Source organism: Andrena cerasifolii, chromosome 10 (assembly GCF_050908995.1).
Source record: "Andrena cerasifolii isolate SP2316 chromosome 10, iyAndCera1_principal, whole genome shotgun sequence".
Taxonomy (NCBI): Eukaryota; Metazoa; Arthropoda; class Insecta; order Hymenoptera; family Andrenidae; genus Andrena; species Andrena cerasifolii.
Window position 1 is genome coordinate 11,354,841 of NC_135127.1, and position 25,674 is coordinate 11,380,514.

At 45.6% G+C, this 25,674-nt stretch overlaps 4 protein-coding genes across 11 annotated transcripts in view; 3 read left to right on the top strand and 1 right to left on the bottom strand.

The window, feature by feature from the left end:
- The window catches only part of LOC143373627 (fibroblast growth factor receptor homolog 1), a 69,540-nt gene extending 58,077 nt beyond the window's left edge, over positions 1-11,463 (top strand). For 3 of the 4 annotated variants that reach the window (XM_076821028.1, XM_076821026.1, XM_076821027.1), the window contains exons 3-11: positions 4,584-4,931; positions 5,268-5,660; positions 6,522-6,709; positions 7,671-7,806; positions 8,016-8,504; positions 8,590-9,088; positions 9,173-9,313; positions 9,385-9,490; positions 9,757-11,463. In XM_076821028.1, the coding sequence (XP_076677143.1) occupies positions 4,584-4,931; positions 5,268-5,660; positions 6,522-6,709; positions 7,671-7,806; positions 8,016-8,504; positions 8,590-9,088; positions 9,173-9,313; positions 9,385-9,490; positions 9,757-9,864 (2,408 nt within the window). In that variant the 3' untranslated portion in view covers positions 9,865-11,463. Of the gene's footprint in view, positions 1-4,583; positions 4,932-5,267; positions 5,661-5,837; positions 6,020-6,521; positions 6,710-7,670; positions 7,807-8,015; positions 8,505-8,589; positions 9,089-9,172; positions 9,314-9,384; positions 9,491-9,756 lie in introns of all 4 variants that reach the window. The other variant, XM_076821029.1, reaches the window with a different exon arrangement.
- A 554-nt stretch (positions 11,464-12,017) lies between these two features.
- L(3)73ah (polycomb group ring finger 3-like lethal (3) 73Ah) lies at positions 12,018-14,750 on the top strand. The gene is made up of 5 exons (XM_076821340.1): positions 12,018-12,242; positions 12,576-12,869; positions 12,959-13,104; positions 13,181-13,324; positions 13,391-14,750. The coding sequence occupies exons 2-5, from the start codon at positions 12,593-12,595 to the stop codon at positions 13,514-13,516; spliced, it is 693 nt and encodes a 230-aa protein (XP_076677455.1). The 5' UTR covers positions 12,018-12,242; positions 12,576-12,592; the 3' UTR covers positions 13,517-14,750.
- Positions 14,751-15,623: 873 nt separating this feature from the next.
- On the top strand, positions 15,624-22,734 carry LOC143374044 (uncharacterized). 5 transcript variants are annotated; one of them, XM_076821867.1, is made up of 9 exons: positions 15,758-15,895; positions 15,998-16,348; positions 18,433-18,579; positions 19,213-19,340; positions 19,427-19,550; positions 19,998-20,937; positions 21,007-21,247; positions 21,319-21,555; positions 21,630-22,734. In XM_076821867.1, the coding sequence occupies exons 4-9, from the start codon at positions 19,277-19,279 to the stop codon at positions 21,692-21,694; spliced, it is 1,671 nt and encodes a 556-aa protein (XP_076677982.1). In that variant the 5' UTR covers positions 15,758-15,895; positions 15,998-16,348; positions 18,433-18,579; positions 19,213-19,276; the 3' UTR covers positions 21,695-22,734. The 5 variants fall into 5 exon arrangements, with proteins under 5 accessions (XP_076677981.1, XP_076677980.1, XP_076677983.1 ...); XM_076821865.1 differs by lacking the exon at positions 15,998-16,348 and having other exon boundaries at positions 15,625-15,846; XM_076821868.1 differs by lacking the exon at positions 15,998-16,348 and having other exon boundaries at positions 15,754-15,895.
- Positions 22,735-22,831: 97 nt separating this feature from the next.
- On the bottom strand, positions 22,832-25,577 carry Srp72 (signal recognition particle 72). The gene is made up of 8 exons (XM_076821864.1): positions 25,419-25,577; positions 25,191-25,308; positions 24,825-25,080; positions 24,275-24,754; positions 23,843-24,205; positions 23,469-23,773; positions 23,175-23,387; positions 22,832-23,095 (listed from the first exon to the last, which is right to left on the bottom strand). Exons 1-8 carry the CDS (start codon positions 25,516-25,518, stop codon positions 22,960-22,962), a joined length of 1,971 nt encoding a protein of 656 aa, XP_076677979.1. The 5' UTR covers positions 25,519-25,577; the 3' UTR covers positions 22,832-22,959.
- Between the last annotated feature and the right edge of the window lie 97 nt (positions 25,578-25,674).

Consider the following 25,674-nt stretch of genomic DNA (forward strand, 5'->3'; position numbering starts at 1 on the left):
GGGCTAAAAACATAGGAAAGTTTAGGATTTTTAAAAAAAAAACCAGCGATTCGATTCATCTGAAATTTGGATCATGTCTTGATACATCTTTGAAGAAGCTGTAGGTTTTGTTTTATTAATTTCTAACCGTAAATATAGAAGTTATGCATGATTGACCATCACGCCGCGCAAAATTCGTCGTCCGTTGGCGTGCATGATATTTATATATATATATATGATATATTTATAATCTGAAACAGAAAAATGAAACGGCGTTTTGTTTTATACATATGTAGCTTGAAATTGGTGAACCGAGGCCGTTCGTCACGACGCGGCGTGCCGACGAAAATGAATTCGTCGTTCGACGCGCGATGCCTGGCCATCGGTTTCCATTACTACGAGGAAATGTCACTCGCGAAAAAGAACCTTCTTCCTGCCTCAAGGCCGTGATTAACGAGAAGCTTAATGGCGCTAACTGACCAGTCGCGGATCACCTCTGGTGCATCACACTTTCACTAATTCGCATTATCCGAAACAATAACGTGTTCCGTCAGTGACGTTTCCCTTCCAGGCAGTTCGCTAAGAATAGTACAAAGTAAATAGGGGGGTGGACTTGTTTTGAGTTCATTAAGATGTAGTTTCGAAAGCGCGCGCTGTGCACGCGCAGCGCGAAACCGAAATGCTATGCCGTTTCTAAAGATAGAGAGGAGTGCCTGGAAAATTGTAGGGATACCGTAAACCGTATCGATTTTGATTGTTTCTTTTACACTTCGGTCTAGTGTTCTGCAGAGCATTTCACCCTGCGGCCGCCTTTGCCATCGAGCTCCAACACAACGATAATATAATAATACAGCCGAGTCGGTGTCTTCTGTAACGTTTCGCGTCTGCTTTCCCACTGTGCCCTCGAGTCGGCTTCCACGATTTTTCAGCTCGCGCCGCGGTGGCTAGAAGCAGCTTTCTCGAAGAACACGGCGTAATAAATAACCGATATCTACGCAAGTAGACCGTGGTAGACATTTGCAACCACCGATTGTTGAGAGCGATAGAGAATGGCCACCACGTAATATATTTTTGGCACGCTTCATTCCAAACTGCGCCGCCAAGCAATCCATCTTCTGCCATATCTGCACTCGCATCGGGTCTGCGTTCCGAAATTTTTCGTCGTCGACAGAAGCTTATTAAAAAAATCTAAAAAATCTTCCCCAACTCTGTGAACGTCCACCAAATTACCTATTCCATTTATTTCCCTTCGGAGAAACTATTATGGTCGCTGTGGAAGTTAGAACGTGGCCCCGCCTCCGCGGATTTTCGGCAATAATTCCAGTTCTAAATCGGAGCAGCTTTCGCTTTGGAAAATATTTTGAGAACCGGTCACGAGCGCCTCGCGGAAGCGTGCGCCGCTGGTAGCCGCGCGAAAACTTTGAAATTTAATTTACGAGCGACGCGTGCTGTTCCCGATAAACCCGCGGCACACAGGAGCACCCGAAGTCCACGGGGCCTTTTCGGGCGATCGGAGATTTATCGGGCGGAATTAATGCACCGCAGGAACCGTTCGTCTACGGTACAATGTTATCAGCCGGCCGCTTTCCCACCCCGCGGGTTAAATGATTGTTCCTCGCAGCTCTGACCGGAGTGCTTCTGCTGAATAAGGTGAAAACAGGCGGTCGTATATTACAAAAGTAACTGTTCCACGGCGCAGCAGTAACATTAAGGGAAAATTAATTGGACCGGGTCTGGACTTCGTTATTCCTTATCCTATCCAGCGGTGTCTATAAATCCTTGATAATGCTGGGCGTGGATTCGAGGGACTTGGACTTCGTTAGATAACTTCCCTGGAACACCGTAGTAACTGCCGTCGTTGAAATAGTCGGTAGCGCGTACATTTTCACGCGGAAGATAATTACTGCGTTCTTTTTAGAACGAAAATGCGTTAGAAAGCCATTTATGGCCTGAGAGTTGTAGCTGCGCAGGCATTGTATTATACGGAAGCAGGTAGGATTTGTTGCCAGAAGACTTTGATCAAGACAAAGAGAAAACAGGAGGACAGCCCAGCCGCCACAGGATGGCACGGTAAAAAGGTGCACGTCCCGAACCGGGACACGAGTAAATAAACGTGGTAGCTCGGTCGCGTTGTCAAACGAGGGAGATCCCCGCCATTAGCTAATGGCCGAAGCACCCCAAACGGAACCACCGCGCATTCTCACATCCTATTCGAGCTAGGCGATTTTCAACTGGAATGCTTCCGTTCGTACTTAATTAATAAAACACATGCCTCTTTCGACATCGTTTAAAATCGCCACTCGGTGACTCCGTGCACCACGCCCTCTTACTGCGGGCCACTTAAAATGAGACATTCGATTCAATTTCCCCGGGAAGTATCAAATATCACGTCCCGTGTATTTAATTTACTATACGCGTGGAAACTAGGCACCCTTCCTTCGGTAAAGAACATCATAGAAGCAAAGCCTTCATCTCGGTCGACCCAGTCTCTTGCCAGAATTTGTTTACCACGACTGGTGGTGTCCGTGGTTGGCCATTTATCCCAGCAGGCTTGCCAGTATCCGCGCGCTTTCGCGCTAGAACTCGCGGACGATGAAAGGAGAGAGTTGAACGGGGGGACAAAGAGAAGAAGCCTCTTGAAATATGTTTATCGCTATTCCTGGCTGCGTCTGGACCGGAGCAGATGGCCCGCGTGAAGTCACGCTCGGAAGTCGAAGTTGGTCGCGAAGCTGTCGATAGCCTGGGAGAAAGCTATACCCCCGAAAAAAAACCCCACTTTCGATTCCCCTTTGTCCCCGGATTCGGGACGTTGAATCGAGCGACGGGCGCGCGGGGCTGGTTCGTTTGCCCGTTTCTTCTGTGCTTCGATCAAACAATTTGGACCCGTTGAAGGGTCGGCAGGCGCACGTGACGAGTCCGAAAAAAGAAGCAGCGACGGAACTCGCGCGGAAAGACAATAAACTCGATCGACTTCCGCCGAGAGAGAGAGAGAGAGAGGTGGGAGTGACTCTTGGGACAATTGGTCGGTTGTACGCGAACACGAGGCTGGCTTGAGGATGTTTAAAGACGAGACAAAAGGGACAGGGTGGGGACCGAGATGGAATTGAAGCACTGGCGTGCAAACTTCGCCGCAGGAGGAGGAAGATCGTACGGGAGCACCGCGTCCAGGAAATCGTGGGCGAGTCGCGGAATTCGCGCGACGAGATGATAAATATACGTCGTCCCTCGGCTGCGCTAATTAGGGAGAATTGTGCATTCCGAGCTCTGATAAGAGCAGAATGGGCGGGCAGATCTTGGAGCGTCCTAATCGTGGTTTTATCTGACGTGGTTCGAGTACAGCTGATGGTGACTAGGAGCTTGTAACTGGTTTCCCAAAGAACTTAGGAGGATACAGAGGATGGAGAATGTCTTCGAATCTCTTTCTAAGTCGCAGGATGAAATTCCGCTAGCTTTAGGTGGAGATTGGTACTCAAAAGCTACCCAGAGGCGGTCCAGGCACGAATCCGTCGATTTCGTGAGCCGAGGACAGGCTTTCCGAAGGGAATCGCGTGATGAACCATGAGCAGGCGAGAGAAAACACCCTCGCCGGGCCTCTAAATTTAGTCTGACGCATTCTGACGACGGGGAAGAGGCGAATCGACGAGGGGAGAGACGAAGGGGCGACGTGATTCCAGATGGAACGTCAGAAGGGACAGTGTCGCGATTCGTTGGCTGGCTGCTGTCCAAATGGCGACACCTCGGCTTCATGAATGGACCACGGGGGAAAACGAGTTTCCTCGGTCAGACGTGCGAGATTTTCGTGAAAGGGGGAAGCGAGACGCTGACGGACCGAGCCAAGTGTTGTCGAGCTTTCGTTTTGCACGATCAAACGTTGCTTCGCTGTTTCTAGCTTGATGATCAAGGTCGGGCTACAGTCGAGGATGATTAAGAGCCTTCTGTTGTGATGACGCCAAAGCACCTTGTATCGTTCCCTTTCTAACTGTATCACTAGTTTCGTTCTTATACTGCAATCACTGAGCTTCTTTCAACTTGCTGCTCACTCCGTCCTTACCTACTTCTCACTTCCATCAATTATTTCCATTTGTATTCAGGCACTTTAACTAACTGAACTTGGCCAATTTATTATTGTACGCGAAGATGCTTGCATCGAGGTACTTTCGGATAAACTGTTCACGCGAAAGTCCTTGCTCTGCCTTGAATTCTTCTATTTGAATGTTGACGCGTAGAATCGAACGCTGCGCGCGTTTTCTTTGCGCAATTTCGCGACTTCAATCGTACCCGCGGTTCGCGGAAGAGTGAAATTAGAAGCCCACGCTTGCCAAGCGGCGAGTTCGATTTATCTCTGTGGAGCTAGTCTTTAGGAAGCTTTAACGTAAATGATTAGCCTTCGTCGATGTTGAGCGACGAAGAATTGGAGAATGATTAAAAACATTCTAAGCAGTAGAGGGCACCTATCTCTATTTTGTTTAAAAGCCAAGTTCCCCTTGCAAGTTCTGAATCGAATTTAACCATTGCTGAGCTCTTGAGCCAGCGTGTTCCTCCTTAAAATGTAAGAACAGCGATAAATCGAAGACTTATCAGAACACACGACTCTCCTGTTGCAGATCTAAATCACACCGACGTGGTGGTGCCGAAGGGCGAGAAGCTGATCTTACGGTGTTCCTCGAACGGTGAAACGACCTGGTACAAGGACGACGAAATATTTCGACCACCGTCGCCCAGGGTGCGCCAGATGAAGCAGTCGCTGAGATTCAAGTACATCGAGCCCGAAGACGCCAGCTCGTACGCCTGCCGCGTCGAGACGAGCACGGCGATCGAATGGAGGAACGTGACGATACGAATCGAATCCTTGCAGAACGACGACTACCAGCACGAAATCGACAAGCTGGGGAGCACCCTCGGCGCCCATCGAGCCGACGAGGAAACGAACGAGTTGGAAATCGAAGCTAGAAGTGAGTAAATAGGAATAATGAAAGTGTTTCCCAACCATTTTTCAGACGCGACCACTTTTTATAATATTCAATTAAACTGCGATCCCCAGCTCCCTCCCCCATACAAAGTAAGTTTATTAAGGTAAAGAAAACACATTGAAAATAGGTATTTCAGAATATAATTCTAACTTAATAATATTTAATTACCTTAAGTGCTAAGAATCGTCAACTAAAGTAACCGCGGCGACTCCCCGGAAAACACTTTGCGGCCACAAGTTGGGAATCACTGGAATTATCCATCAAGGAATTATCCATCGTTCTAAACCATTTGGAACTTCCAATGGCGACTCGTTTCAGATCTTCCAGAGACACGATCGTTACACCTGGACAGCGAGACGGTGGACAGCGACCTGGAGAACGAGAAATGCGAGAACGAGACCGCCGGGGAGCACAACAACACCATTCCAGAGCGGGCGCCCTCGTTCAACAAGAACGTGGAGATGCCGAACGTGGTCGTGAAGCCGGCGGGCAACATGCTACGCCTCCGGTGCCCCAGCTTCGGGAATCCCAGGCCGAACATCACCTGGCTTAAGAACAACGAGGAGCCGAAGAGGACCCTCGGCGTGGTGATGATCACCAAGTGGACGTTCAGGCTGGAGGACCTCGTGACAGCGGACAACGGGAACTACACGTGCATCGTGTGCAACTACCTCGGCTGCATCAACCACACCACCAAAGTCGAGATTATAGGTGAGTCTGCCTAACCACCAAACACGTTCAGTTAGCTACAGAAGAAAGTACTGTTCCCTCCCATTGCCTTCGAATCGTGCACGGTGAACGACGATGCTCTCCTCTCGGACGAAAGACTGGAGGTTGAGGAAAGCTTGCGTGCTTTTAAAACACCGGTGATTTTTAACGTATCCATAGAACGTTTCCCACACAAGCCGTACATCAACGTGGATTTCCCGAAGAACGTGACCGCGGTGATGAACAGCACGGTGACGTTCAAGTGTCCGATCGTCTCTGATCTCGAGCCGTTTATACAGTGGGTGAAAGTAGTCGAGTACCCGGGTGACCAGGAGAATTCACCGAACGGCACGCTGCTCCAGGTACCGCGGCCCGTTATTGCTCTCGGTGGTGGAGGTGTTCCTCTATGCCTTCTTGGCCAGCTGTCGCTGACCCAGCGTTGGTTTCTTAATCACGAACGAACGTGGCACCACTCACGGGTTAGAAGTGAACGATCCCTTGAAGGATTCACGCGGCCACTGAACGATGGTGGAACTAACCAATGGTGGAGGGAGAGGATGTCGTTTACCGAAGGAACTTTGTGTCTATCTAAAAGATTTTCAGGTGCTGGCTGACTGGGGACTACTCCGCAACGATGTCGTTTAACGTTTCAGTAATATTCTTGTCTGTCTGTTCTGAATAACTCCTCCAGGGTGCTGGTCTCCTTTGACACTGTCTAATTCCTCTGGAGCCGAGGTCCCTTGGGATCAGATTCGCGGTGATAGTTGGATGAAAACTGATCCCAAGGGATTCCTCGCTGATCTCTTCTCTTATCTAATTCTGGAGCTCGGTAAAAACGGTGGTTGGGTCTATGTTTTCCTGTAGAAAGCGTGAAACACCGGCCGATACTGACCAGACCGCCGAGAAACACGACCGTCGTGATCGGAGGGCTCGCTACCATGACCTGCGAGGTGCTGTCCGACGCGCACCGCCACCTTGAATGGTATCACGGTTATCACACTTCTTTCGACACTGTCAACAGAACCAATCAAAGTTTCCGGGTGGAGGTGAAGGTAGGCACGTAGAGCTATTCGAAAGACTGCATGAAGTCTCTGTGTCTGTTCCGTATCTTCCTCGATGCTTTCTCTGTTTCTGCTTCTTGTACTGATCGAATATCTCGACCACCTGCGTTCCTACTTTAACTATGGATGTATTAACTGGTCTCTGTGAGTCTGCAGATAACTGGGATGTGTACTTTACTAGAAGATTGTGAGTCGAGGAGGTGGAGTAAGTGTTTCTCATACAAGCCTTTGTTTCTGCGGTGAATCACTTTGAATAGTTGTCAATGGCCTGTGCACTGAACTTTGACTATCTCTGATGGTGTTTGCATTTACGATCAGTGGCAATATTGGAGGTAGAGAAGTCCAGTGTCTTTTGGTGTGTCTACGCGGTTGTATACTGCATTCCAAAGTACAAGAACGGTCAGTGTCTTTCAGGGGTAATGCCAAAATCTATTTGAAGGCCTTTATTGTACATACCTTGAAGTATGATCACATTTTTTTATATTTTTTTAATACAAAATGTCGGCGCCACAGCTGAACAGAAGAAGCTTCTTTTGTTCACCTGTGGATTGGATTTTTTGTATTAAAAAAATTTTTTAAAAATTGTGATCATACTTCAAGGTGTGTACAATAAAGGCTTTCAAACAGATGTTGTATTCCATTCACTATACTCGCATAAAAATTCTAAAAATCAGGCTGCCTTTCCGGGCTCTACAGTGACATTACCCCTTAATTATCTTCAATTATCTTTTTAGTAGTTCCTCTCGAAATCAAGGCTTCTCATGGGACAAATTGTACTCTACACTTTTGACTGATTTTTTCGTGTAAAATTATGAGCTTCCCAGTTGTGCTGTACCGCCAGTTACACGTGTAACAGCTGCGCGATTGCTTTCTCTGTAAAGGCGAGTCGATCTCGCGATGCATGGTTACGTGTAGTACTCGACGACCTCAACTACTGATCTTTCTTCCGTAGAATGGCACGTACGTGGAGAATCCTGAGGTGCTGACGTTGTACAACGTCACAGAGAAAGACGAGGGATGGTACACTTGCATCGCTCAAAACACTCTGGGAGAAACGTTCAGCAGCGCCTATCTTCGAGTAGTGGAATGTGAGTGAGAGTTTTCCACTTCAACCTTACACCTTTACCTCTGAAACACCTTGCACACTTTCCTCGCCCAATTTAGTCTAACACCCATAGTTCTGAAACACGTTATTGTCTTCTGCTATCCAGTCCAAATTGGCACGTGTAGAAAGAATCTAAAGAACTCCATCCCTCGAGTCTCCTATCAGCGTAAATCAATGTTCCTATTCCTCCAGTTATAGAAGAGGACGGAGTGCCCCTGACCGCAAAGCCGCAGATCCTCGTGAACGTTCTGGCCGCCGTTCTGTTCATCTTCTTCGCGGTGGGCGTCGTGGTGGTCATCTACATCTTCCACCGGCTGAAGCGCGAGAAGATGAAGAAGCTGCTGGCCATCGAGACCGCCCGCGCCGCGGTGGTCACCCAGTGGACGAAGAAGGTGATCGTCGAGAAGCAGAACCTGGTGAACTCGCAAAACGTCCAGGAGCCACTGCTGATGCCTGTGGTGAAAATCGAGAAGCAGAAGTCGACGGTCGCCGCGGAGGACAGCAACGGCGGCAGCATATCGGAGTACGAGCTTCCCGTGGACAGCGCCTGGGAGCTGCCCAGGGAGCAGCTCACCCTGGGCAACACTCTCGGGGAAGGCGCCTTTGGGAAAGTCGTCAGGGCTCAAACCAACACTGGGAAGCCTGGGATCCCTAGCGTCGTTGCGGTGAAGATGTTGAAAGGTAACTTTGCGATTGCATTCGAAAAACTTGGAGGCCTTCACAGGTGGAGTGATTATAGTTAACAACCAAGGAATTCGTAATACAGAGGGTCACACGGACGCGGAGATGATGGACCTGGTGTCCGAGATGGAGATGATGAAGATGATCGGTAAACACGTGAACATCATCAATCTGTTAGGTGCCTGCACCCAAGGCGGGCCTCTTTACGTGGTCGTGGAATTCGCTCCCCACGGAAACCTGCGCGATTTCCTTCGCGATCACCGACCGTCCTCGGGATACGAGCCAACCATTGGCCAAGAGTCCAAGGAGAAGAAGACGCTCACGCAGAAGGATCTGGTCTCGTTCGCGTACCAAGTGGCCAGGGGCATGGAATACTTGGCGAGCAGAAGATGCATCCACAGGGACCTGGCTGCTAGGAACGTCCTTGTCAGCGACGAGTACGTCCTGAAAATCGCTGACTTCGGTCTTGCCAGGGACATCCACTGCCACGATTACTACAGGAAGACCACTGACGGTCGATTGCCTGTTAAATGGATGGCGCCTGAAGCGCTGTTCGACCGGGTTTACACCACTCAGTCCGACGTGTAAGTTGGTACTTTGATATTGATTATAAAAGTAGGTACTTGAAGCTTCCACGCTTGACTGAGTCTTTTTATTCGACGCTCCAGATGGTCGTACGGAATTCTGTTGTGGGAGATCATGACGCTGGGTGGTACCCCCTATCCGTCCGTACCATCCGTGGAGAAGTTGTTCCAGCTACTGCGAACTGGACACCGAATGGAGAAGCCGCCCTGTTGCTCCATCGAAATGTAAGGATACCTCTAGACCCTTGGGATTTTATCGTTGTGTACTACGACCTAAACTTATTCCCTTCGTGCAGATACATGCTGATGAGGGATTGCTGGAGCTATCAGCCCATCGAGAGGCCAATATTTGGGGAGCTGGTCGAGGATCTTGATAGGATATTGACGATAACTGCGAACGAGGTAAGAGATCGTTGAACCCCCAAGGCTTCCAATAAAACTCAGCAATATCTTACTATTGTGGGATCAGGAACCCACTCATAACATAAGAGGGGGCCCGGACTAAGAGACGCCGGAGAGCTGGCGTTAGCCGTGGTGGCTAACGCTGCTGATCAGCACGCGGACGGCTCGAGTTCGATTCCCCAACGCCCGTGGTTTTCTCTTTTTCCGTGACTCCCAAAAACGTAGAAATATTACGTGACCGATTCCTACAGTACATTTAATTTTAGGAATACTTGGATCTCGGTCTCCCGCAACTAGACACACCGCCCTCCAGCCAAGAGTCCAGCGACGCTGAGGACGACGAGGGCGAAGAGAAGTTTCCGTACTTGCTGTGAAGCTCGAACGATTGAACGTTCATCGACGAACGTGTGAAACGCCGTCACTTTGCAACACGTCCAGAGGGAGCAACGAACGAAAACAAAGCAGGGGGAGGGAATCGATCGAGATGAATGAGAAAGGGATCATCAAGGGACACGCTGGTATTGGGAGTTGATCGACTGACCTAGCGAACACGCCAAATAACATAAATCAGTATTGACCTGTTAGCTCGTACGTACACTGTAGAGTTAAGGAACGACGTGAAGAGAGTAATTGTCAATCGCAGAGAAAAAAACTCCGGCCTTCGAGGAGACTGATTTTCTTAACCAAGAGAGAACCGCTGTATTTATTTTCCTTGTACCGTGCGCCCTGGGAAATCCGTGTTCAGAAACGAGCCGCGAATCGTCGCGAATCGGACGATCCGCAGTATTGGGGCGCTAACTGCTCCAGAATATTTTTCTACGTTACTCAGGTTTCGAGGTTCGTTCGATCGATAGGGGAACAAGACACGAAAACACCCCTCGAACATGTCCGTACACCCGCCCGGGACGGGTGGGCATCCGAGGCGCCCTAGGTAAAAGTGTTTTTTACGTCGTCCAGTTTGTACATGTTGTTATACCGTGCCATTGATAAGTGCCTTTGGAACGTGAAGATGGAGATTCCAGGTTCCAGCAGGGCTTTGTTATAAAGAAAGGGAGAGACGGGGTACGGTGTGCACCGCACACAGGGACTCGATGATTGTCCTGGGAAGGATGTATGTATCTCGTTACGAAACGTGTTTATAACTAGTCAATTCAATGAAACCTTGTACGTTTCTCTGTAACATAGTTTAACGATAAACGTGTATGTTTTAAGCGTTTCTACGCAGAACGAACTTCGGTGGACAACGACCGCGGTTTACCCGCGTATTTTATAGGTTTTATTGTAGAAAGAAGCGTTAGTTCTGTAAGCGATCCCGCGAGCCGCGATGCGTTGGCGTTTTAACGAGTCTGCGAAATTGGACCTTTTTTTTTCTTTATTTTTTTTGTATGTCGGGCAAGAAATTCTCGTTGATACTCCAACGGCGATGGACACTCGAGAAATGGGGTTGAGGGATTATTAGAAGATGCATTGTATAATTTTTTTACCGAAACAACGAGTGTTTTGCGCGCGAAGGAACGCCAAATTAGATCGTCCACGTCGATGCACAAGTAAAGGATGTATAAATGATGCATGCGAGGGAGGCGTTTAGTAGTAGATAATTTATTTTCCCCTGTATATTGATCACTTAGGACGTATTTAGGATCTTTCTTCTTTTGTATACTTTCGAAGCTAGCGATCGGCGACGATTATTTGTAAAATATGATCGCGAGTCGAGGTCGATGGGAGTGCGAGAACTTGTTCATCGGGAGATTCCTTTTTCTCATTTTTTTTTTTTTTTCTTTCTTTGTATATAGCACCGACTTGTTTATTTAAAAGTTTTCTTTCCTTCCCTCTTTTGTTACCCAGCACACCTAAAGGTAGCCAGTAAACCAGCATTTACCAAGATAGAATGTATTGTATAGTCTGCGCAAATATTGGATTATTATTGTAACGTGAGTTTCGTCTCGAATAAATCACATCGAACTGTATCCACATCACTCGATATCTGTGACTCAATTTCCAGATATACTAGCACTCGAATATCCACAACTTCGCGTAAGAATTTATGAAAATATCGATATTCCACTAATATGTTCGACCTACTGTTTAAAAATCTTTAACTTCACTATTCAAAGACTTCATAAGCAGAACTATTCAAATTCCCGCGTTAAAAAATCCGAGAAACGAATCCGTAAAATTTCGAATTAACTTTTCCAACGATTTCCCGCGCAAACCGAACTATAATACGAAAGAAAAAAGTAATCCAAAACGAACGCATAAATAATAACCGCATAATAAGGGGCTAACGAAATCAGACGATCGGAAATTCTAACATCGATATAACATTATTCATCGTGCTCTTAATATGGAACTGAATAATGCACCGCGGAGGGAATAAATAGGTTGAAAAATGCATGGTGCAAAAAAGCTATGCATAATTTAATTAGTATGGATGAGCAAATCTATTTAAGACCGTGATTGATCCAAAGACGATATCAAAACCCCCCCACCACTTGACGAGACCGCGTGTCCACAGAAAAGTGAACTGAACGGCGACAGATGGCGTTGATATCAGTTCGTTTTGTTGTCATCAGCCACATTTACACTAAGTTGTTTTTAACAGGTTTTTAGTGGAACATTTAATTTTCTGTTCCTCCACTTAGCCTCGATCAAACGACAGAAGATGCGAAGGATCGTGCGGTCCGTTTACACAAAATTTCCCGACGAATAACACGAGTGACAGTCGCCGTTGCGTACTACACTCGAGATCCAGGTTAGAATTCGATAACCCACTTTTTCTACGGCACAGAAATCTCCCCCTTCTTGTCAATCGTTAATTAATGCCATTTATCTCGTTCCACGATACGCGGCAGACACGTCCGACCATTCGGCGATACGAAAGCTTCCATCAAGTTCGCAGATTACAGGCTTTTCAACCCTTCTACCATACTGCCTTAATTTCATTATTTTCTCAATGTTCCTCCACTGATTCCGTGTATAAAAACGCTACGGACTGCCGTACATGGTCTGAGTCGTAGAACGAGATGGTTCTCGGAGCGATCTCGCTCCACTGTAATTCATTGGTGTTCCGCGTGGGCTGTCTCAGGTAGCAACATTTATTAAATGGTGATTACCGGTGCAATGGAGAGGAGAATCAAGTTGAAGACACTGAACAGTCACATAACGTGCAAGATATGCAGAGGCTATTTGATAGATGCTACCACTGTCACCGAATGTTTGCACACATTCTGCAAGAGCTGCCTAGTGAAACATCTGGAGGAGAAGCACACCTGCCCGACATGCCAAATAGTGATACATCAATCACATCCGCTCCAGTATATAAGCTTCGACAGAACTATGCAGGATATCGTCTACAAATTGGTTCCTGATCTTCAAGAGAGTCAGTAGCTTTGTAGAATAGTAATAAAGCAACGACAGCTGTGGCTCAGGCGAATTACGGATGTTTGATCAAGCAAAGTTTCCTTTCAGACGAGATTAAGAGGGAAAGGGAATTTTATAGAGCGAGGGGTTTGCCTTGCCCGAAAGACGTCCTACCAAATGCGGGAGAAGTAGAGGAAGAGAAAGCGACGGCGGACGCGCACGCGGAATCAGACTACCACCGCACCGACGAACAAGTACAAATATTCGAAATAGTACTAGGATCTTCCAAGCGATCCCTCCGCGATACTAATCGATGAACGTTCTTTGCAGGTGAACGTGTGTTTGGAATGCATAAATACAAGCTTGAAGACTTTGAAACGGAGATTCATTAGGTGCTCTGCCCAAGCGACTATTACGCACTTGAAAAAGTTTATTGCCAAGAAAGTTCTAAACGGGATGGAGAAATATCGCGATGTAAGTAAAACGCCGCGGCATTCCTGTGAAGGTATATAACTAATCAATCGCTTGTGCTTCCTACAGATTGATATTTTGTGCAATGACGAACTCTTAGGTAAGGACCATACGTTAAAGTTTGTTTATGTAACGAGATGGAGGTTCCGGGACCCACCCTTAAGGTTACAGTATAGACCACGAATAGACATTTAAGGCTGCTGTTTCTGTGTTCGATACGCGATGAAGAAACGAAAACACACAAAGAGTCTGTACCTACCTTGTACGTTTCCTGGTTCTATTCGTATATTGCCCCGTTGTAGTACTTATTTCTGTGTTCTCGCGCCGGCAAGATTCCCCCGGAATTGAATTCCGAAGCGGGGACGGATTTCTTGCGGCAAACAGGGGGACGGCTTTTAGACTTGTATCTTCCTACCGTATCACCTTAAACAGACATACCAATAGTCATTAGCACGATGTATTTGTAAAAATAGGGATTTCAACGTTTATACACTTGATTGTCATTTCTGTTCTCTGTCTAGCGTTTCGAATGGTTTCGCGCGCGCGTCTCAAGTGAGTTACATTAACTCAACCCTTCTTACGAATTTGGTGCGTTACTTCTTTACGTATGTGAATCTGTGTAAATGTAAGTAGACCAATGAACGGAATGTGGCACTACGCGCGAGGGAGGAGGATTTACGTTCGCCCGGGCAGTGTCGCAAAACGTCGCTTATGAACGTTTTGGTTAGCAGCGTTCCACGCCACCGGTCGCGACGTGGGACACCTTGAGTGTTCTTTTCACGAGCATTCTTTGTTCTGAGATACGAAAACGCCGATTAGTGTCTTTCGCGAACGAAGGTCTGTTGCTTTTTCGTAATCGACAAAACGGAACAAAGTGTCGCCCTTCTTCGTAATCTTAAGACCGCGAACTTTTTTTTATACATACCCCGATTGTATATAGAATATTTTTGACAGAATTCGGATAACATTGCGCGTAGACGCAGCTTTGTATTAGGCGAGGGGGAAGTGGAGGGGCGGGGGTTAAAAAGAAAAAGAACAAAAAGAAGAAAACTGGGTCTAAATGCGAGAGTCTGGACCCCTTTAACTTTGTATGTCTATGCACTGTACACATTCTAATTCGGCCCCGAATTTCTCTCAATGCCGGGCTACAAAAGAATTTTATCAGATGTGACATATTTTCTCGAGGTGATTTGATAAGGACAACGACGCGTATTGAGCGAAACGCGGGGCATTTCTCGCTTTGTAGTAAATGAACTTGTTTCATCGGACAATGTAAAGCGAAAACCGTGTGATTGTATATAAATATTCTAGGGAAATGAAATGAGATTGACTTTACAAAGTAGCAGCATTTCATGAATGCTAGGGCTTGTATGTTGTACACTATGTGTGTATCTCCATAAATTATTAAATAAATATGTTTTGTACAGTATCGATTTAATTAACTAATATAAAACCAAGTTGTCTGAGGAAGAAATGGTCTAACAGCATTTTGTTCTTAGTAAGTTCAATTTAGAACGAAGCTGCCATGAATCGCAATTTAAAAATACCGCGCTTTGAATATACGAACTTGCTAAATCAAAATGGCGTCGCAAACGAACGAAAGCTAGAGTTCCACCGAAAATTTTGAAAAACGACAAGAAATTATTCCGAATAAACTTAACGAATAGTATTTCTCTGATCTGATTACAAGAGAAATGGGTTAAGGGAACCGATTTGTCCCCCCATGTCTAAATTAGGCAATAAAAAATCGTAAGACGACCTCAAAATTATCTAACACTATGTGATCACGAAATACGTCGTAGCAAGCCATCGACAGAATACTAATTTCGATCAAATGATTCGAAGAGACCTTGTCGAATAATACCACTTGAAAGAAAGCGATCAAGATCAATCAATGTGCATTATATAATCTTTGAAACTTCAATTTGAACAATTCATATACGTTTCTGTGACAAAAGGACGCCACTAAATCTCCGTTAAGATCCACATATTTCGAATGCTCATATTTTTCGAATATTTCAGAAAAAGAAGTTTCAAATACCTGAAACGTGAAGAGCTTGTTGTCCCAGATGACAATAATCACAAATTAATAGTTAAAAATCAAAAACACATTAATGTCCCCACTAAATGCACAGGAAACTACTACGCGACCGACACTGTCAAATAGACCGACACTAATGCCCAAACTACCGCGCACGCGCAGACGTCGAGCGCGATTCAAATGAGTCGACGCATGCGCCCTTGTTGCGCAAGTTGAACGACGACAGCGCACGCGCGGCGCATAGTGGGATAGTTTATGGTCAATGCGCTGCTAAACTACAGAGAGCGTTGCTGCTGTTGTCCGGCAGCACGGGCAAACACATTTGTCTTGATTAATTTCCGATGATTTTCGTTCGAGGAGTGTGTGCTTTTTTGTGTGTGTCCTACGTGCAGTTCCGTAAATAAATGAATTTACAGAACAGCCTATTTTCCGAGGAAGTGGAGCACGACGTGACTCTGTTTTCAAGGGACAAGAGACGGAAAAGGTAGGAGTCAAACGATCACGTTTCCTGATGCAACGACGCGCCTTTAAAGGTTAGATCAGAAGTTTCTCGCAACATGTTTTCGAACGTTGACCATCACTTTCGATTTCTACGAATGTTTACCACCGTGAAAATCGTAATGCTTTCCCCCCAGGCGAGGTCGGTGAACTTGTTGCCTCCAAGAATATAACTCGGATATCTGACGTCTGTCATTGAAACGGCGAAATACGAGATAGGACGTATCGTAAATATCATTGGTCCGACAATACGCGATTCTATCGCAAGCGGCTAGGGTGACCGTTACGTGGCTCGTGGTTGGGTTAGGTTAAAATGGTCCGTACCCGCGACGTGCAGTTGTATTGAGATTCGAAGGCGATTAAGGCAGTCCTTAGGGCCTCGAGGAACAGTTAAGGCGATACCCTACAACCGCTGAAATGCGTGCAACGAGTTATTCGCTTCTTTTACGGTCCCCGAGCACGGGGTTTATAAATATCTTGGTCTGAAGGTAAATGTCTGATATCATCATATTCCAGGCGACGGTCGTAACCGCTCTTGCGTATTTCCGATCATAGTTCCCGTTACGTTACCGGATTCCACGCTTTTTTCTACGTGGCCCGCGTACTTCGAACGCCGACACGTTTCTTTCCTTCCTTCCCCGGCACCCCTCTATTTTTAGCAAACTGCATAACGTTTTCGGGAACATAAAAGAAACGCGAGTGTGCACTGGCAGCTTGCCGAAGGAAAATAAACGAGCAGTTAGCCAGTGAATGGTTTTTATTTTATCATCCGATATTGGGTTATAAAACTATTCTTAAGTAGCGGATATTGGTTAAATAGACCGTCACAGGCAGCGTAACTTACATCCGCCGCTTGGTGTGAAAGAAAATTCCTACGGAATGCAAAGTTTAATGGAACGTATTATCTCTATCAGTTGTTAACGAAAGCGGTGGACTACATGTTAGAGATTAAGATCCCGATACAGCTTACTCTCAAATTGCGTTCCGAAATAGACTATACAGGGTGTCTCAGAGATTTCGGAGGTAAAGGTATTTATTAAAAAGTTATAACAAAAATGTGAAACGTGAATAAACGTCGTACCTACCTGCACGTTTCGAATTGTCGCCCCTATTTATCGATACCATCTACCATGTACCAGCAGAAGCAGGAAACATACCTTATAGCAACAGATAACATGAGCATTACGTATCTCGCCATATCCTGTATTAAATTAATAGAAATAGTATTATCGTGCCTTTCACGTTTCATATTTTTGTTGTGCCTTTTCAATAAATACTTCTACGTACGGAAATGTTTGGGACACCCTGTAGACTTCTTTGATAGAAATATCGTAACCACTTAGACTTCACATAAATTTGTTGCATGTTATAATAGAGAAGAAAATAATTTCGAAAGCGGTAGTATTAGGAGCAACACTGCTTAATTACTGAAATAGCGAATAAGAGGCTAACCGGTGGTTTTTTAAATGCCTTCTGCAGAACAATTGCCAATCTATTGGCCGCGGTTGCACACTTGACGTATGCCGCTCACGTAGCACGCGTGATTACGTGAACCACGCAACGCTTACGAGGCAGCACTCTGTTTCTTCTTTGTAGTTCAAGGCTTGTCGATTTGGTCGTCGTCGGACGTAATTAACAGATCGAACTCGCGATAGTACGATCCAACGGCCGGATCGCGAGAGGGGTATGGTCGATTTGCTCGCCTTGGTAATGTCGATTTCTTTTTTCCCTTCGACTCTCGTCTAAGCATAAGGAGAGGACGAGGGAGATGTAACCGATTTACCACGCTACACGCCTCGCTCCACACGAACGGTTGTTGAACATGTAATTTAACTACCATATAACGTAAAACACTGCTAAAGGTGAAAATCTATCTCCCCTCGAGCCTCCTTGTGAAATCGTTTATTTACGTTTCGTAAAAGCTTCTCAAACACGATTCCGATTCCTTTTATTCAAGCTAGGAAGACTACAAATACAACATGCTTCGATCTTTCAATATATTAAAACAAAAAATCCTCAAAATTTTATAAAAAATTTGAATTTCAACCGGAAGTACTGAGAAGTTAGTTTCATTCGCAACCACCACAGCGGGTGGGGCGCCACCATCCACGATTCAAAGGAAGGTGCCAAATTCAAATCACCCTTAAATCTTTGCGCACTTTCCAATATCCCTCTCTTCTCTGTTTCGTAATATATTTCCCAACGTAGCTGTCAGAAGTAAAATTATTATCAGGCACAAAATTCTACTTTGCATTCCGCGCTATATCTCCCATTATTTTATAATGCCGAGCACAACGGTGCCCGGTTTCGCGCGCGGAGCCATGGTTACGTGAAAAGTTAACGGGGTCGTAACGCGGAATGCGGCCAAAACGTTATTCGGGATGCGGGGATGCCTTCGATTTGAGGAAACGAAGGAGAAAGTGAACGTTATGTAAAAGTCAGCCGGCGTTTATCCGTCGGTAAATGCGAGGCCGAGCGGCCCGGGGCAAGGCGGTTACGTTCACCGCCGTCCGCCGTCAGTCCAGTCTCACTTTCAGCCGCGATCGTAACGTGTTCTTTTCACTTTTTCAAGGGTACTCGTCTTTCCGCCTGTAAACAGCTATCGGAGGTTCATCATACACCAACTGGTGCAGGAGCGTTTCATCGATCTGCGCACGTTCTCGATCGGCCAGGGCTCCGCCAGGCGAACCGTCGTCTGCTACAAAAGTGACGTGATAAGGTATCCGGACGTGCTGCAGTGCTACGCTTCATTCCAGTAACGTGGCGCGCAGTCGTATCTTATCGGTTCCCGCGAATTCCAGTCAGATCTATTGTTCGCCCTCGGTCGGTAAGAATTCCGAGAATGCGACTCTGCTTGTAACATTGATAATGCAGTCTGTATCGCTGAGTGTATGCTGCGCTTAAAAATTGTATCACGCGCCTGGCGGTAAAGCGAATGGTTTTTATGTAACGATTGTGCGTACAGTTTTTTAATTTCTTTTATTATGCTTCTTATGTAAAGCGTTGGGGGAGCTGGAGGTTCCGGGAAATTTCTATTTGAATACTTTATGCAAGAGGTTACTGTTAGTGGCGATGGAGGTGCAAAGTTTAGTTTTAATCGGTAGTCAGATTTTACGAAAGTGGGACGGGTTATGAATTGTGTCAGATTTATCAGAAATTCACGGGCCTAATGCGATTATGAAACGAGTCTACCGCAGTGGAATTCTTACGACGTAGCGAACGAAAGTGAAACTGACCGGCTCAAGGTCGCGTCGCGGGTCATCCGGATATGCCCCGAAGACCCGTTCGATACCGCGAGAAATATTCAAAGAGAGTTGAGCGGCGTTTAATTGTATTGTCTTTGTAATTCAAGGGATCCGATATTGAATGGTGTGCAGTGCAATTCAAGCGCGAAAGTTAGTGACACGCTGCACGAGATGGGCGTCGAAGGAGGACGATCGCCCTCCGCCTCGCCAGAACATGTACGAGTTCAGAGACACGGTAATTGAAAGATAGAAACTTTTTCTAACAATCTACTGATCGCGAATGGTCAATTAAAATGGCTCTGTTTTCGCTTAACGTTGCAGTGAAGTCAGTCCCTACGGTTGAGATTTACAGGCCTCCAGCTGCTAGGAAAGCAAGAAGTGAAGTTCAAGCAAACACGGACCAAGTTCAAACGCAACCAACTGTCGATTCATCTTCTACTGTAAAGTAAGAAATCGTAAATAATTTCTATCAGTAACACAAGCACTGTTTATTTCAACATGAATTATCTAATTATCTATTTATATTTCTTAAGGGGTTACACCACCCTGAGGTTGCAAATGATTTCTTTACTTCTTATGTGTACAGCACGTGTTAGTGCATATATTGTATAAATACTATACAGAAAAATTAAAAAATGGCCGAGTTATTTGTTGTCCCGCGGAGCTCCTCCGCGTGAGCGGTGTATCAAATATCTGCAACACTATTTGTCCGATTTATTTCAAACTTGGTATACATATTAGAAATAATGTTCAACCTCATAGTATCTGTAAAAAAAAAATCGTATAGTTTCGAGCGTCTCAGGGTGGTGTAACCCCTTAATGATATTTATTATATGAATTCAAGATTTAAGAATGCCTTACATGTTTCACCAAGCTTGCATTATTTGTTAAGGACTCCTCGTCAGCGAAGGCCAAATCGCGCGGTGTACGTTCCACGGCATCGTAGAAGCGCGGAGACCGAAGGAAGTCCTCAACCCGTGGAGCCTATTCGAACGAATCGTACGGTGAAAGAGAATTTGACATCGCCCACTGTTTCTCATGGACAATCAAAGTCAAATAGAAATCCGAAAGAACCGGATTCTGAGAGGCCTCAGAATGCGGTGTCCGTAAAAAAGGGATCAAACGCAAGCTCCGACAAGTGTCTGAGTCGCTTAGAATGCGAAGTGAGTCGGTGTCTGGAAACGGACTCGAAGGACCAAGTCTCCTTGGATTCCCCGATAATACCTCGCACGAAAGCTTGCAACGAAGAAAGGTCCGAGCGGTCAGACAACGTTAAAGAGAATGTGCCAAACGAATCGAACCGCTCGACCGCCCCGGGCGCAATACGCGAAAGAACGGATGCATTTCCTTCGGAGACTGCTGCAGAGGAGGAAGTATCTAGTAACTCTAGTGAAAATAAGGATAGTTTAGATTCCGTTGAAACGTATGTATATAGCGAAGTTAATGTTGACGAGAATATAGAGAGATCTGATAAATATATGGACAACGTTGTTACGGTTTCTTCAACGTCGAATAATAATAAGAAGAAGAAAGAGAGACTCTTAAATAAGGACGAGATAACGAATAAGAAGAATACTCAAAGGATACGTCGCAACATGGTGTCGGACGTTCTGATTATCTCGGACGATACGCTGAAGGAGTCAGAATCGGTTGAAGAAGTCCCTCCAACCGCTGTACCACTGGAGAAGAAAGTGAAGAAAATTGAAAGGCAGAAAAGCAAGCCTGCACCGCCGCCTTCCCCGCCTGTTAAAACGGTAAATAGAGACGAATGCGACTGGGACACCTTGTTCGACGACAACGGCGAATGTTTAGATCCAACTCTGATAGAAGAGGCAAGTACTTATATTTCTCTTCTCGCCGTACAAGGGTTAAAACTTGTTTTACAGTAGTTTCGTTTTCAGCTAACAACAGCAGTGGGCGATGTTGTGATAGAGCAGCCGAAGAGCGACTATAAATCATACACCAAGCACATCGAAGTATCCAGCGACGAATTTGCTCATGTTATAGAGATATACAATTTCCCGTCAGAATTTAAGACCAGCGATTTGGCGGCTGTCTTCAGTCCTTTTAAGAACAGCGGCTTCGAGCTGAAGTGGGTGGACGATACGCACTGCCTCGGAGTCTTCAGTAGCCCTCTTGTTGGTAATTGAAAGCAGACCACGATTATGCACGCGTTGTAATTAACACGTACTTAGCAGCGCGTTAATTTCCAGCTGCCGAGGTACTCGGATCGGATCATTCGTTTGTTAAAACAAGGCCTCTGAGCGAGGCCACAGCCTTGAGTAAAACGAAAGCGAGAAGGAGCGCGGAATTTCTGCAACCTTACAGAAGTCGCCCAGAAACCTGCGCCGCGTTAGCCAGACGGTTGGTCACTGGTGCTTTAGGCGTGAAATTGGCCACTGCTAGGCAGGAACGCGAGCACGAGAAGAATGTACTACGCGAGGCTAAAGGTAAATACCCATTTGCAGGCGTTATAAATTCGGAGATCGATGGACAAATGTGATACGAAGATTTTTCCTTTCAGAGAAACGTAGGCTAGCTAATAAACAGCGAGAGGATGTCTGGGAAGGCATAATTCCTGAAAAGTAGCATTATCTGTTGGTAATATATTATCATTACGTTGGAAATAACTTGCATCGTATGTGCTTCGCCACATCTACGTGCATTTGTGCCTTACTCATCTATCTTTCATCTTTGACGAACTTGTCGAACTGATTTGGCTATTGGTTTCTGGGAACACGGGATAACTTCCCAATAGATGAGTGCGGCATGGCGGGTACATCGTAAGATGGATATGCTTGCTTAAGGCTGGTAAATGAGTATCCAGTGTTTCTTTACTTTCTACATATATATATATACACACACACATATATATATGTGCATATCAGAATATGTCCAGACCAGTCGAACGAGCGTGCCTGTTGAAGTAGTTGAGCTAATGGGAGGGTATCGAGTATTTTAAATATGTCTGAGATTAAGGCGATTCACAGCCCGAACATTAGAATACTTCGTAAGCAAAAGAAAATAGAGAGACGTTTTACGATACCGTTATTCGTACCTCGACAGTTGCCTCTGTTATAAATTTCTATGTAACGATAAACAATACTGTGTTGTGCAATGATGAATACGTGACAATAAGTTAGAATCGTAGAAACTAATGGTATTCTTTACATATTACACGCGCGACTGCGTGCACATACATCGATCTGCGACAGTGATATATGTAATCGAGACGTGTCTTCACAGAATTTATTGGTTTCACGAAGGATGGGACAGAAATCACGCGGCATTTCATTATCCTTGTGTAAAGGGTCGCATCCGTGAACTACGCCACCTGTATCTGTTACTTGGATGTTAAAATCTGATGCACAATTGCGATGTTTACACAGGTATTACAGATTTATCAAGAGAAGAAGAAATGATGGGAAACAGATTGAAAGAAAAATCACAGATTGTATTTTTATATACAATTGTTACCAACAGAGGAATAAAACTATGTATCGCCAAATCCTAGTCAATGTACGCAAGGAAATTATGTTACCTATATTGTATGTTATATTGCCGAGTTTTGTCATGGTCTGACAAGAGGATTTAATGAAGAGAAAAGGAATAAAAAAATATTTTACGTACCACGCTTCTTTATGTATATTTCCATTCGATTTGCAATCGAATCGCATTTCGCTCGAATGCTGGCGATTAAAATCTTTCGCTGAACAGACGTTTTCCTTAAAAATGGCAGTATTGTGCACTGTACAAGTGTATAGCGGTAAAAAGTGTCGGTTTTGCAGATTACAGCACGGAGATAGTATATATTTAATGTACAATAATCAGATGTAGTACAAATGTGATTGTGATTACCACTTCCCTCCTTTCTTCTTCTTTTTCTGTTGAACTTTGCGCTGTTGCTGTCGCGGCCCCGACGTCTCCACGGCCGGGCTATGCCGCGGATTAGGAGAAGGTTTAGCGTTGGTAGGCATCTTAGTGATATCACTGTAACACGACGAAAACCATTATCAACTCTGTCGTTTTATACTGAGAAATAACATGCGTGCATAATTTTAATACATACTAGAGATCACTGGCTCCCGCAGCAGCACCCTGAGTGCCCTTCATCGCAGCGTCCCGATTTCTTCTGTCTCGTTTCTTTCTAAATCCACTGCGCTCGTGTCTGGGTAACCATCGTTCGGGATCAGCTGGAATATTTGGATCGTAGCACTTGGGCAATTTTCCTTTACGTTTGCGCTTCTTCCGTTTCTTTTGCGTCAGATCAACAGCGGGTTTGCTAAAACAACGAAATCAGCTTCTATGAAATTACACGAACAGAACGGCCGACCAGGCTGTCGATAGTTAAAAAGAAACATACCCTGGAGATGGTTCCACCTTCTTCTTGATCACCTTGGTACCAATCACCCAATTGCTACTCTCCAAACCGTCGACGTCAGTTGTCTCAGCCAGATCATGAAGCGGAGGTAAGCGCTTCGACAGCAGTTGCGCCTTCTCAGGGCAGAACTGTACGTAGGCCACCACCAATTGCGCCAATGTCTTTTTATCCGACGGCGAAGCATCCACCATTTCTTGTAGAATATCTGCCGCTACCTTTATTTCTCCACCGCGTAGGTAGAAATCTGCGGCCTGTCGCCATAATTCTCCCAGATTAGCGGTGGTTTCCTAAAAATAAATATCGGGTAAGACAATCGTGCGATGAAACAGTAAGAAGGCGAATGAAAATAAACCTGCCTTGTTCTTCTTGTAATAAGTAACAGCATTCGTCAGAGCAGCGGATGCCTTCTCGCGATTATTGTCAGCCGTGTGGAGAGTCACGAGCGCGCTGACTATACCAGGTAACGATCTGTCCCTTTCGTTCAAGTTTTCTAGGATCTGAATCGCCTCTTGTCTCTCGTCCTGGCTTAACAGAAGCTGCACGCAGACGAGCTTCAATGGCAACTCTTTCTCTCCGACCGCGTATTGCGTTAACAACTGTGCCGCTTCCTTCGCCTTGCCTTCTTTAGCAAGTTGCAATGCTTTAACAAACATTGCGTCCGCAGCTAGCGCGGGATGCTCCTTGGCAAGTCTGTTGCAAAGATGTTGGCACTGATCGACCTATGAACAAACAAAATGCGTAGCGTAATGCTGATAATGGCAATAAAACTTTAGCAATCGAATTTATACCTGATCAGTATATAAAGCCAGTAAGCACTGATTGTAAGCGATATTCCTTCTTTGCCTGGAAGTAAGTTTGTGGTCCAAACTATCGTGAGTAGCGCTCTTCATTCTTTTCTTGCTATCGAATACGTTCTGATCCTTATTCAGGCACACAAGGTTGTTACTCGCTACTGCCACTAAAGCTATGTCATCCGGTTTCGCTTTCAAAGCAGCAGTGTACAGCGCTTGAGCCTCTTTCTCGCGACCTTGCAGCTGAAGACAGCATCCCAGTTGAACCCTAATGATCCCCAGCTCATCTTCTATTTCTTCCTCGGCAACTCCATCTTCCTCCAAACCCTCCTTGCACGTTTTCTCCGCTGTTCGCAGCTTCTTCTCTGCCTCCGCTAACACAGCTTTATCTCCTCTGCTGCCTTGAGCGATTAAACGGCACGCCGCGTTGTAGGTCAGTTCGTACGTATCCTCGCGCAACGCAGGGACCTCTAAATCCTATTGGAACGGCGCATAAAGGATGACACCATCGCGACGCGTCTGAATAATTTCAATTATCAGAACTTACAGAACCCTCGGTTGCCAAGTTGACGACCACGGCCGCAAGATTCGCTTCCCTCTCATCCTCGTATTCGTCATGAGAGTTTTTTATAATGTCTCTGTACACGGAGAAGCATTCTTCGTATTTCTCGAGCCTGTACAATATCTGTGCTTTGAGTTCCTTCAGTTTCAACGAAGGATTCTGAACTACTTCCACCACCTTCAATGCTTCAGGCACTTGGTTCAGGCGGTATAAGCAGTACGCTTTCTCGAACTGCAAGTTACTGCAAAGAAAACAGTTATTAATTCATGACGCACAATCGAGTGATCGGTATTTAAAGCAGGAAGGTTCGGAGGAACACTAGTGTGCTATCGTAACAGAGAGTGGTCTTACGCCGCGAGCCTCGGGTTCCTGAAAATGAATTGGAAGGCGTCGTTGAATTTGGACAACTGAATGCAGCAGATAATTTTGCATTGGAAAGCAGCTTCTTCATCTTGGGCGATCCCTAGAACTGAAGAATGTTTTTCTTTCAGTACATGCTGTTCGGAGGAAGCAGAGCACAGGTTATGCTAAGAGTAAATTAATAAGATTTTATTCGGGTTTGTAGATCCGCAGACTCACTTTTATTTGCAGTTTTCAGGGCCCTTTCGTATTCCCCGTTTTGCCCTAATTTGTTTAACTCCGCGTAAAGCGCAGGAAGATTGGTCTCCCTTGTGGCCATGTTGTCTACTTTGTGCTACGTCCAACGTGGAACCGATTTCGCAGCCGAACACGGTATCATGCAGTGGAATTTGAAAGGAACAGGTAATTGGGAATATAATATATATATTTTGATATAAATTTCTATCAGAATAGATTACCAAAAACATATAGTGTA

What these genes read in the sequence shown, in the direction of transcription:
- LOC143374044 (XM_076821865.1), top strand. Translation starts at nt 15,767, where the DNA reads ATGAATTTACAGAACAGCCTATTTTCCGAGGAAGTGGAGCACGACGTG. An exon ending in TACAAAAGTGACGTGATAAG is followed by an intron (nt 18,580 to 19,212) that starts GTATCCGGACGT and finishes TTGTAATTCAAG; the next exon opens with GGATCCGATATTGAATGGTG. An exon ending in GATTCATCTTCTACTGTAAA is followed by an intron (nt 19,551 to 19,997) that starts GTAAGAAATCGT and finishes TTATTTGTTAAG; the next exon opens with GACTCCTCGTCAGCGAAGGC.
- Srp72 (XM_076821864.1), bottom strand. Translation starts at nt 25,518, where the DNA reads ATGGCCACAAGGGAGACCAATCTTCCTGCGCTTTACGCGGAGTTAAAC. An exon ending in CCTGAAAACTGCAAATAAAA is followed by an intron (nt 25,309 to 25,418) that starts GTGAGTCTGCGG and finishes AACATTCTTCAG; the next exon opens with TTCTAGGGATCGCCCAAGAT. An exon ending in AGGAACCCGAGGCTCGCGGC is followed by an intron (nt 25,081 to 25,190) that starts GTAAGACCACTC and finishes TTTTCTTTGCAG; the next exon opens with TAACTTGCAGTTCGAGAAAG.